This window comes from Punctularia strigosozonata (genome assembly GCF_000264995.1).
Source record: "Punctularia strigosozonata HHB-11173 SS5 unplaced genomic scaffold PUNSTscaffold_4, whole genome shotgun sequence".
In the NCBI taxonomy this organism is placed as follows: Eukaryota; Fungi; Basidiomycota; class Agaricomycetes; order Corticiales; family Punctulariaceae; genus Punctularia; species Punctularia strigosozonata.
In genome coordinates, this window is record NW_006767436.1 from 1,191,433 (window position 1) to 1,203,239 (window position 11,807).

General features: G+C 55.2%; 5 protein-coding genes across 5 annotated transcripts; 2 read left to right on the forward strand and 3 right to left on the reverse strand.

The window, feature by feature from the left end:
• Positions 1-384: 384 nt before the first annotated feature.
• On the reverse strand, positions 385-2,088 carry PUNSTDRAFT_84755 (protein kinase A regulatory subunit). Its single transcript, XM_007382036.1, has 2 exons — positions 708-2,088; positions 385-648 (listed from the first exon to the last, which is right to left on the reverse strand). The coding sequence occupies exons 1-2, from the start codon at positions 2,032-2,034 to the stop codon at positions 455-457; spliced, it is 1,521 nt and encodes a 506-aa protein (XP_007382098.1). The 5' UTR covers positions 2,035-2,088; the 3' UTR covers positions 385-454.
• A 146-nt stretch (positions 2,089-2,234) lies between these two features.
• On the reverse strand, positions 2,235-3,970 carry PUNSTDRAFT_84757 (uncharacterized protein). The gene is made up of 3 exons (XM_007382037.1): positions 3,748-3,970; positions 3,271-3,695; positions 2,235-3,218 (listed from the first exon to the last, which is right to left on the reverse strand). Exons 1-3 carry the CDS (start codon positions 3,946-3,948, stop codon positions 2,306-2,308), a joined length of 1,539 nt encoding a protein of 512 aa, XP_007382099.1. The 5' UTR covers positions 3,949-3,970; the 3' UTR covers positions 2,235-2,305.
• A 241-nt stretch (positions 3,971-4,211) lies between these two features.
• PUNSTDRAFT_64709 (uncharacterized protein) lies at positions 4,212-6,427 on the forward strand (the record flags this gene model as incomplete). Its single annotated transcript, XM_007382038.1, has 5 exons — positions 4,212-4,584; positions 4,631-4,718; positions 4,768-4,967; positions 5,043-5,156; positions 6,348-6,427. 5 exons carry the CDS (start codon positions 4,212-4,214, stop codon positions 6,425-6,427), a joined length of 855 nt encoding a protein of 284 aa, XP_007382100.1.
• Positions 6,428-7,276: 849 nt separating this feature from the next.
• Positions 7,277-9,375, forward strand: PUNSTDRAFT_43449 (uncharacterized protein; the record flags this gene model as incomplete). The annotated part of the gene is made up of 3 exons (XM_007382039.1): positions 7,277-8,894; positions 8,953-9,074; positions 9,130-9,375. The coding sequence occupies 3 exons, from the start codon at positions 7,277-7,279 to the stop codon at positions 9,373-9,375; spliced, it is 1,986 nt and encodes a 661-aa protein (XP_007382101.1).
• Positions 9,376-9,844: 469 nt separating this feature from the next.
• On the reverse strand, positions 9,845-11,213 carry PUNSTDRAFT_43450 (NAD(P)-binding protein; the record flags this gene model as incomplete). Its single annotated transcript, XM_007382040.1, has 4 exons — positions 9,845-10,363; positions 10,435-10,621; positions 10,676-10,917; positions 10,971-11,213. The coding sequence occupies 4 exons, from the start codon at positions 11,211-11,213 to the stop codon at positions 9,845-9,847; spliced, it is 1,191 nt and encodes a 396-aa protein (XP_007382102.1).
• Between the last annotated feature and the right edge of the window lie 594 nt (positions 11,214-11,807).

The following is an 11,807-nucleotide window of genomic DNA, read 5'->3' on the forward strand; positions in this document are numbered from 1 at the left end:
GATGAGTCGAGCGGAGTACCCAGAACAGACACCTGGACGCTTACAGCCACCGAAGCCCGACATGCTCTCTTCCGGAGCGCGTTGTTGTTTTCAAGTAAGGAACGTATTGGTCGGGAGTTGTTGCAGTCGGCGTCGAGCCGGAACGGAGTGGTTTTGTTCTTTTATGGAGAGCCCGTTCAGAGCCAGGATGAGGGTTGGAGGAAGAGGGGGAAAGTGAACGACGAGTTGGCAAGGAGAACAGGGTTCCTTTGAGGGTGAATGCATTTTATTTGTGCCCCAGATGATCGTGTTCACTGGCGGGGAAGAAGCGCGGACACCGTCGGACTTCCCACGCCAACAATGAAGCTCCGTTCATGACAACGGTCACACAGCACCAACAATGACCGAATAACAATGGCTCCATCCAAGATACGCTAGAGATACAAATCATGCAGTCCCGTTCCTACTTGCCTGGTCACCGACCGAACCTATACGTCGTCCCATAAGTCTCGCCAGCCTTACGTTCCATTATCTCGCGAAGTGGGCCGAGCAACCGGGTAAACGCGTGCGCATCAAGCCCGGCACATTTCAGCTTCGGTTGAGACGGATCGGAGCGTCGCACCGCACTGACCGTCGCTGCCCGGGGCGCTAAGCGGAGCAGCGAGAGTTCTGTGATGGGGGGCTATCTGAGAACCCCCGATTGAACCAGTGACGACACCGGAACTCACCTCCGAAGTAGTCGCCTTTGCGCAGCGTTCCGACTTCGAGCTCGCGTGTCTCACCGTCTTCCGTGTTGTGTAGCTTGGTCACGACGGCTTCTCCTTCCTCAACAAAGAAGAACGTATCACCCATTTCTCCCTGCTGCACCACCGCCTCCCCGTCCTCGTATGCCTTGCTCACCAACGCATCGGCAATTTTGCTCCGCTCTTCGGTCTCCAGACCCGTCAGGAGCGGCACGGAGGCCAAGAATTGCTCGTACATTGTGCGACGCCTATGCGCCGCCTTCAAGATGATCGTGCGGAAGGTAATGCGATCCAGCGACCACAAGGTGCACGGCTCCATAGATAGCACCGTAGCAGCACGCGGGTGGCCGTACATGAGGGCGAGCTCGCCGAACGAGTTGCCAGGCTTGCACTCCGCCACCTTCTTGCCAAAGACGGGATGATAATCAGGCTGGAGGAACTTTTCGTTGGGCGCTGGGTCGTTTTTGATCTTGTTCGGGTCTTCGGATAGCCACGAGGGGGGCAGTGGCTCAGGTCGGATATAACAATGCAACAATCCATCCTCCACGACGTAGAAGTGTTCTCCTTGTTCTCCTTGCCTAATCACCACCTCATCCCCTCCGACGCGAATTTCTTTCATCGCGTCCAGCACCCCTTTCTCCTGCTCTTCATCCAAATCGCGGAAGATGAAATTATTGAGAATGGAAGCTCTGATGCGACCGAGTTGCTCTTCCGATTTCGGGTAGACAGGGGGCTGTTCATCCAAGCCTTGATCGACGTTGATAGATTCGGCCGATACGGAGGTGCGGCGTGCGAGGATCATCGCAGATGGAGGATGGAGGTAATCTCCCGGGCTGTGGTTTCCGGCGCTGTTGAAGCCATCCCATGCAGGTGGTGCAGGCGTACTGAGTGGAGACGGGCCTTGGGCGCGATCGAAAGAGTAGCCAGGTGTTGGCAGCATGTTCCGCTGATGCAGAGGTTCCTCGAGCAGCGCGTTCCCCTGCACGTTCAGTGTTCCGAACGGGCTTTCTTGAATCTCGTGTATAGCCGCTAGCGAGGTTCGAGGTGCGGCGGGGGTATAGGGCGACAGAGTCGTCGGTGCGACGGGTCCCATACCGGGCCCGGTCATTGGGGTATCCAGGAAGTGGTCGATAGGGACATCATGGGAGAAGGACGAGCGCGAGGAGCGATGTGCTAGTGCGCTTCGAGTTCTGGCGCGTTGCTCCTCCAGCCGGGCTTGAAACCAGTTCGCGCAGAACTGGAGAGCATCTTTGGGTTGGACGCGTTGCGCGTCACGAGTAAGCTCGGCGACGAGCTGGTCGAAGGTTGACATGGGTTATTGGGCAGGCCTGTCGAGCTGGGCCAGCCTGTATCCTCAGCTCCCTTGGTATACGACCGATCGAGCAGGACTGACAGAGAGCAAAGGAGAAAGGGATGAGAACGTGAGCAGCTGATGGCGTTCGTGTATGCTGCTGTATCGGGAACAATGCCATGATGCTGCACAGCCTGTCACCCTATGGCCAATGTTCGTCTCGAAAGCAATCTGAGAGCTACATCGGCATAAAATCCTGAGTTATAATGGTACATTGTAGTATAAAGTGCGGTCAGTCATCTACCCAGTCTCCCGAGCGCACCCGTTGAATATAATCCCGCACCCATTGCGGTCTGCGCCGGTGCTGAGCCAACAACTGCTCTCTTGCTTCCGCCCTGGCCTGAGCCTGGCGATCGTCCTCGCCCTCAACCCCGCGCTGCTCACTAGCTTCCATCGCGTTGGCCTCAGTGCGTATCCGACCCTCCCTCCGTCTGAGGAGTTTCCGACGCTGATCCCAGATCGCGGGATGCAGCGTGGTCAAGAGCAAAAAGAAGAACATCGAGACTTTCTGGCCCAAACTGGGTTCCCGTACCGGACGGGAATCGGCTGATGCGGAGAGCGCCCTCTCTTCCATGGCCATGTTCACGTCGGCGATATTCTGGAGTATGATGTCGGATTGGCTGGGTCTGGCAGCGGTGCGGGCACCATTCTGACCAGGCCTTGCAGCTGCGACTGCGGGATCCTGGGCAACACCTGGCGGTGCGTTGGCTGCAGCGCGGGGCACGGGGCGTGCACGACCTTCATCATCCCGATCGACCTCCCCGCCAAGCACACCGCGAATGGCGCACCAGGCCTCGTACAGGACCCAGGCCCCAATCATGAAGGCGAAGACGGGTTTCTTGGTGGGAGAGAAGAAGTAGAGCAGGAACGCGGTGCGGAACGCCAGTATCAGCATGGGAGCCATCAGAGCTCGGACGGGCAAGTCCGCAACTGCGACACGGAGTGGCGGAATACCCATTTGCCGTAAGTGACGATTCAGGTCCTGCACGTTCACATCTGGAGGTGCTGTGATGGACGTCTGCGAGCGGACGTTGGGTAATGAAAGGGAAAGGAGAGGGAACGTGTGCGTTAACACGCTAAGAGCGTGACTCTGGAGGGGCGTGGGCTGGGCGTCGGGGGTAACGAGCGTGAGATACAGACCATTCCTGACAGTGTCGTTAGACATTCTGCGATAGCATGCGAGAATGGCTTGCTCACTGAATCGTGGTCCGTTCGTATTTTAGCCCATTGGTCTCATTCGAAGGAGCGGGGAACTCCTCGTCCAGAATACTGGGCCAGACAAAGCCATACTTCTGTACGGCTTCGACAGCCATCGTACGGAGTTGCCGTTCTTCAGCGGAGCCCGTCATAGGTACCAAAGGCTCTTGCATCAGAGCAAGCAGAGCATTGTTGTGCCGGAAGATGACATAAGTCAGGGGGTTATGACCGAGCGTAGCAAACGATCCAGGCTGATAAGCAGGTGTGGATGGGTATGACTGCTGGGACGACAAGGATGGCATCTCAGCAGCCTGCTGTAAAGCCGAAGCTATGTCCGGAGCTGCTGGTGAGGAAATCGTTGGAGGTTTAGTTGTCCAAGCCGATGGATGGACCGCAAGATGTAAGACCCGACTTTCGTCAGAAGACTAGGTAGGGAAAGTCAATGACGGCGTTTCTGCCAATCTGAGTTGCACGTACCTTCCAAAGGTCCTCTACTTTCTCTGCATCGGCGACGAACCGCCCGCGGTATATCAGTCGCTGACCCTCTATAAGCGGTGCCCCGGCGCATGACCGCGATATCTCGCGCTTGACATCTAGAATTGTAGCATTCGAGGAGACGTCAATAGTGAATGAGTACGAGTGGGCCGGTAACTCGACACGGAGCTGGACGATCGACATGGAGGTTGCTGCCAGAGAGTCGTCTGCGACGACCAATGCCGTGCGGTCATTGTCAACGTGGAGGGCCAATAGCTACGTCACATGATGGACGGCGGACCGGCAGGTGCCGAGACCCGATTGGGTAAAGCGCTCATTACGCGTAACATACCGTACGTTTTCATCGCACCTCCGCACTGAAGTGACTGAACGTTAGCTGCTCTAGCTGTCGTGATTCATCTCTGCGAAAGATCCTTCCTAGACAAAACTTCAAGACTCAATTACTCATGGCTGACCTTCTGTTTCCAATCAACACTGAGCGGATTACATGCGGATTTACCACCCACACGGCCGATCTGCCCGCAGCAGTGAAAGTCGTCAACCTGTCCGATCAAGACCTCGGGGTGCACAAGGTCACATCGCGTACGCCGCATAACATCGTATACGTCCCTCGAAAAGCCGTTCCAGCATACGAGGCGTTTTACCCCGAGGGGTCCGTGAATCCCGCTGGCCCCGTGCCCGGCGGGTTTGGATTCTACGTCGCTGGACCGACAAGTTTTGCCACTGAGCTCGCTCACGCGAAGGAAGCGGTGTTAAGCTACTCAGTGATGTTCGAGAAGGAGTGGCGGTGGGCGAAAGGGGGCAAGCTGCCCGGCATTTGTGCGTGGCCACGCTTCGCCGAGTATCAATGCCGACGCCTGCACAGTCGGAGGCAACGGTGAGAAGGCGTATGGATGCACGGGTGGAAGAAAAGACGACCGTTGCTCCTGTTTCGACCTGCGGTTGATGTGGAGGTGCCAACTTTTTTGGTACATTTTACGCATGCGGACTGAAAGGAGACAGGGCGGCCGGCGATGGAGAAATCTACGCATATATGCCGTTGGAAGACGCCAACGAGTCGAGCCTATTACGAGTCCCGCCGTCATCGAAAAGAAACCCCGATTACGGGTATTCCGTTGGTAGAGGCTCCTTCCAATTTGTCGCCGGTCAATGGATTACGATCGCCCAGCGAGTGCGACTGAACGAGCCGGGTCGACCGGACGGTGGGTGCTCTCTTCTACGTCTATCCTTAACGCGGACAATTATCTCACCGGCAACCTGAATTGCACTGCTTGTAGGAGAAATGCAACTCTGGGTTGATGGAAAGTCAGTCATCGAAGTGTCGGGCCTGGTGTTCCGAAGCACAGATGCCGCGTGCATCAAAGGCATTCACTTTCAAACCTTCTTTGGAGGTCAAGGGGTGGACATCGGCAGTTGCCGAGACGCCACTAGGTGGGTGGGGGGGTCCGGGTCAGGCCTTAACGAAACTTTGCTACCTTCCATATATGGCAGGTGGCGGTGCACTTTCACGGTCTAGTGTTGCCGCCTGGCACAAAGATATCCATGCTCGCAATCAAACATTGACATGGCTTGGGTGGTGAAGTGGCATGATGTGCATGTACACGGCCACTCGCGGCGCTTGAGGATATCGCATTTATCGCTGTCCTGGAAAATGCCTAGGACGGGTGATAGGAAACTCTGTGAATACGCTGCAACAGGATACCACAGGCACGGCCAGCCAAGTTCCCTGGTCGTCGCCTCAGGAAATTGCGAGTCTCTCGATCACTGTATTACCATATATAGAACACCTCCCCGCCAATGACATTGCTTGCTCACGTTCCGACGATGCTGGATCGCTTGCCGCAAGAATCAAACACTAGAGCTGATTTGCGGCGGATAAATATTGGCGGCGAATTCAATTGGCGGCCTCTCATTGGTAGAGAAGCAAGTTGACCGAGGTTTCCGTAGAGAAATATTGGCTGCAAATCAGCTCTACTCCATGAATAAGACAGTTCGAGTGCTATGCGCACTGAGGCAATGACCACGTGAGAGCAGACTTGCCTTTTTGGGAAGCCAATGGAAATCTGGTGTCGCGGATTGTGGATGCCACTTGGCGGACTTCAGACTTCTTCAGGTGGGCAAGACAAGTGAAATTACGGTGTGAGTAAGTACAAATTTTCAGGTGGGAGCAAATACACCGAATGGCCGTGTACATCACCTCTTTTGCGTCAGGTGCTGCAATCGATTCTGAGTGTAGTAGCTTTTTCTATCAGCTTTTACTCACTGGACCATGTGCTTGTATATTTCTGGAAGGCTTCTCAGACTCCTCTTGGGCAACTCTAAGTTTTCTACGAGTAGATATGGGGCTGTGTGCAGAAAGTCGGGATGACTGAACACACCGTGCTCCTCAGAGTCTTGTGACCGTGGGAACACATATCCATATTAGGAAGGTTGGGGTGGGTGGGTGGGGGTCCCAACACCCTTAATGAAACTTTGATACTGGACGTCAAAAACTTTGTTAATGTCTACCCCTTGTTGGAGGTATGAACCCGTTTGCTGCCGGCCTTCCCTGTCATTAACGGATAACCGTACCTTTCATGCAGGACATGGGCCTGACTGGGCCTCGCCAAAAGACCAGAGGGCGTGGTTCGCTGATATATCGGGTGCCGTTCTATCCTCGTAAAGATGTTCATGGTGTTGCTATCAGTCACGGGCTTCTCGGTTGACTGATTCCCCGTCCATAACGATGAAGAGGAGTGTCCTGGCGCCAGCCTAGTAGAGCCATTGCCATCGCGTCAGGCGCGTACGGCATGATGGCTGGCGAGCAGGATACACATGCGCCAAATGATCGCATGCCCCGACCCACTCGGGCTCCCAGCACTCTGTGAAGTCGGATCTGGAGACACGGTCGACGCGGTCGATTGGCCGCTGCCCTGAGAAGGGTCTCCACGTGACAAGCCAATCCGGGACATCGCCACTGCACTGCCTTCGATCTTCGCGGACGCCCCTGTCACGGCTGGACGTGAGCGCGTGCTGTCGCGCTTCTAAATCGGCCGGTGCATGCCCCAACGAGCTCCCCCGTCTCGCACGAGCCCTGGTCCATGGCCACCGGCTTAATCACCACCTGCGATCTTCCTCCCGCCCCACCCGCTTGCCATCCTCCGGTCGTGTTCCTTCACCCGGGCCATGTGGCTGTGCTTCCACCTACCGTCGCATCTAACTTAAGAACAACACTTCCCTGATTCGCATTTCCTGGTCAACGCTGGAAAAGGTTCGGCGGAGAAAATGGGACCATACTTTAGAAGGAGGGAAGCCGCGCAGAGCTCACAAAGCCAAACTTACCTTCCCCTTCAACTCCCAGGCGACGTAACTCACCCCTCCCCCCCGTCCTCCTCGTACGTTACCGCATTCCTGCGGGAGCTCCGCTGATAGTGCCCTCAGGATAGTCAGGAGAATGTGGGCCGTCCTTGTAGGCGTCGATCAATATGCTCGTCATCCCCATCTCCACGGCTGTATCAAAGACGTGCAGAACATGCGCGACTATCTACAGAACACCTTGAACGTCCCGCCTTCTAACATCATAGCGCTGGAGAATCAGCAGGCCACTCGTGCTAATGTGCTACTCGCTATACGCACCCATCTCGTCGATAACCCGCTGATATCCTTCGGCGACGCTCGGCTATTCTTCTTCGCTGGGCATGGCTCGCGCTCGAAGGCGCCGAGACCGTGGCGCTTAAGCGCAGGAGAAAATGACGACGAAGCGGAGAACGGCATCGTCGAGACCGTGCTGACTTGCGACGAATCGCTTGTCGATCCCCAGACAGGACGGCGCATCCCTGGTATACCTGGCCGGACGTTGGCTGCAACGCTGAAAGCGTCTGCTGCATTACACGGCGATAATTTGACAGTCGTGCTTGACTGCTGTCACACTGGCAACAGAGATTCATCATCATCGTCCAATCACACTTCATTTATTCGGGGCGTTCACCCGGCGTATGTCTCACCCCTTCCAGATGACGTGGACGACGACATCTTACGCTCGTATGTTGGCGCGTGGCACAACTCGATGCCTGGACCTTGTTCTGCATATCGAAGCGGCGGTTTCCTTGACGGCGACAACGAAGCATTCGTCGCACTCAAGGCCTGCGATTCAGGCGAGATTGCTTGCGGCAATCAAGATGGCGGATACTTCACTCGCTTGCTCATATGGGCTCTCAAGGACCCTCACATACGCCCACTTTCTTACGCTGAGATCCTTCGCGCCGTGGAGTCCAAATTCTCTCAGCGCCGTCGATGCAATGCCGAGTCACCACCACAGCATCCCCAATGCCGAGCGGGTAACATGGATCGTCTGATCTTCAACGATCATGCGTATCCTCGTCTGTTCGCTGTTCGACCTGCCGGCGTCCCCGGACACTGCCTCATAGAAGGTGGTGAATCAACAGGTACCCGACTAAACACCGTCTTCGATCTATACGACCGACCCACATCCCGCTCGCTGGGCCGCGTAGTCGATGTGGCCTACGTCACGGAGGTGCATTCAACGCACAGCGTTGCTAGGCTGGATATGGGCATTGACTTACCCCCAACAACAGCGGCAGTTGTCGCGCAGCGCCCGCTCAAATTCGCTCTCGGGAGCGCCCCTCATCCGAACGCAAGAGTGGCGGAAATGTGCAAAGACGTGAGGTCGCGTCTCTTAGCATCCACAGCTTCGTCGGACTACGAACTTGTTCCGGCGCAGCACGCCGATGTTATCCTCATGGTGGACCCCCAGGGCATTACAATACAACGTCGTGACGACAGACTACGACGATTAGACACAAGCCCACCCCGGATCCTCCCACAGTTCATACCGTACGCCCTCCCTTGGGTGCTCCGGAGAGTAGCCCGGTTCAACTTTCTGCTCCATCGCAACAACCCGCGGCGTCCGTTTGCTGACGATGTGACCGTGGAGCTCCGAAGAATCATCGATCCAGATGGATCCAAGGAAGGATTCTCACTCGGAGCCAGGTTAGGCAAGGCGATACCCTGGAAGAACGGCGAGGCAGTGGTGCCTCATGACCAGGACGCACTCTATGCTCTTGTCCTGCGTAACTACGGGAAGACACCGCTGTATCCGTACGTATTCTGGATGGACCCAGCGACATACGGTACGTGCCTCCATTTGGCTCTTATCTATCTTCTCGGGCTTGACGCACTCATGAATAGCTGTTGATGACTTCTACAAACCCTCTCCGTGGAAAGCTGCCCCCCTACGTCCGGGAAAGAGCCTGGAGCTTGGATTGTATCACGGCAGCGATGCTCTTGCATTCGTCGTGAACGCAGGGGAAGTAAGCGTCGAGCCCCATTCACGACGATCAGTTGAATTGACATACCATTTCGTAGTACACGGACACCGGGTTCATGCGATGCATATTCACCGCCGAGCCGGTGGAGGCTCTCGATCTGGTCTCACAAGAATCCGTCCTGGGTTGCGACGATTCTGGGGAGCCGTTCCTGGCAAAGTTTGGTCCCAAGCCCGGTGCACCTGATGACTTCGTCCAGGACCGCTTCTTACACAAGGTTGCCCAGTGGGACGTTCTCACTCGGAAAATCACGGTCCTCGGACTCGGGCAGGAAGCGATCGACTGAACTCATCTACGTGGTTCCGTATCATCGGTGCCACTCCGATACTGTGTTGCTTGGGAGAGATATGACTGTCGAGCGCAAGGACTGTGTGAGCAAGGAGCACAAGTCGTGCCCTCCTTCTCCAACCTCATCTCTGCGTGACCATCGCTTCTCGCTCAAACAGGAAAGGATCTGATCAACAGAGGCTCGCATGGGAATCAGTTGCATACTGCTTTAGACACATATCGGTGGCACGGCAAGCAGTGCCGGATAACCTTCACACCCGCGGGCATCGGATCCCTTCCCGACTCTGAACTCTGCTAATAATGGCATCTTTTCAATAGATAGAAACCTAGACTGCACTTTTTATCGCGCACATCATCCGTCAATAGCCCCGAAGCTGATATCAATCGAACATTGCTGTATTTTTTGGATAAAGTGCATAAAGATACATATCACCGCCTGCCTCTGCGCACCGAGGACACTTATTCTCTCAAAGGCTTGGCACCGCGATGGTCCTGCCCTCCTTGGCGCTTTGATGGGCAAGTTCGATCATCTCGATGACGGCAGTTGACTCTGCCCATTTGACTGCCATTTCCTCATCGTGACGGATGGCGCCCGCGAGGTTCTTGTAAAGACCGGCGTATTGACCTTGTTCCGTCGACGGCCAACTGAGGGAGTATGTAAGAAGTAGGAAGCCTGAAGGCCCGAGAAACCCGAGGACGCACATTGCTTTATCGAATGAGCCATCTTCCCGTACAGTCTCTAGATCGCCCCAGATGTTCTCCGGTTCAACCCCGTATTGCGCATCCGAGAGAACCGAAGCAGGTGAAGAAATGGCCCTCAACGTATCTTCCTGCGGGTCCACCCCATACTTAGTGTACGTCCCCTTCGTCCCACGTACGACATATCGCAGCTGCTTCGATTTTGCAGAGAGTATATGGGCGCGAAGGATAACGGTAAGGCCGTACGGCAACTTGGCACTCTTCTGATAGTGCAAGAATATAGTGAACTACGGATGATACGAATGATCCGCCGATTCAGTTGGCAGACCAATCACGAAGAGACCCAGAGTACACATACGCAATCGTCCACGTCTTCGTGTCCGAGACCGCGCACGTTTTGAATGAAAGCTGTAATTTTCTCCGGCCGGCCAAAGAGAACCAAGGTTTGGTCGAGGAGATGCGAACCTAAATCGTACGTCAGGCCGCTGGCAGGAAGCGGCATGTCCTTCCATGTTCCTTTTAGTCCCGTTCGATAGCGGTCGAACCTGGACATTGTTCAGCCGGGGAGCGCCTCTGAACGGCGTATCGTTGTTGCTTACCGCGATTCAAACTCGACCAGCTTTCCCAGGGACTGTGGAGACGACTCAGGGAGACTCAATAACTTGCGTAAGGTCATGAAGTCGGAGTCCCATCGCCTATTCTGGAATCCGTACAGCACCAGGTTCTTCGATTTGGCCAACTCTCCGAGTTCTTTGGCCTGTTCAACGGTGGCTGTGACCGGTTTATCAACGAGGACGTGTTTTCCAGCGAGGAGACAACGTTTAGCGAATTCATAATGGGTCTGCACGGCGTGTTAACGGAAAGAAGCGAAATGTCGAGTGAAGATATCCCTACCTCGTTCGGCGTTCCTACGATGACCAGCTCTATCTCTGGGTCCTCGAGCACCGCATCGAGCGTCTTGTGGATACGGGCTGTTACTCCGAACCTTTGCTGAAGTTTTCCGCCAGGGGTACTTGGATTGCGCTCAAGCACCGCAGACAGGACGAACAGGTCCGGCAAAGCCAATATAAACGGGACGTGGAACGTCAAACCCGCGAGGCCCACACCAAGGACGCACGTCTTGATTGGCTGCGACATCCTTAGACGTTACGATGAGCGAGGAGTCTGACCAACAGAGGGCCAACCAGTCTCGATGCCCCTGTGTATCAATCATCGCAGGCAGATCTAGCCGATCCGACATCGATATCGGAACAATGCGCCGGTCTGGCAGGCTCCTGAACCAGCCGGGCTATCGCGTCGAGTGAATCCGAGCAGCTTGGGCGATGCTGGATCCCAGAAATAAGGGGCACATCCTGATTTGGATGATGATCATGTGAAGGTCATGTGAGGATTTCCGTTTTAGGCCTAAGTTGTGTTGCTCGACGCGATAGACCGGCTGGCACAAGATGTAATTTCAAATTGCGGCATTGCTCGGCGATCACGCATAAAACCTCCACAGGGTCAGGAGAGCTAGTTTTCGTTGATCAGATCCCAGCAATATTTGGAGGTGTACTGTGTGCCGAGAAGACCGAACCGGAGGGACAACATCCAGAAGAAGGTAAGCTATCCTCTTCATATTGATTGCACCATCTGTGCATTGACTCCGACGTCTGCTTCACGCGCATTTTGGCCACGGCGTGCGCAAATCTGTGCACGAGAAGGGCTAGGAAACATTCCGTGTCGAGGAGACGG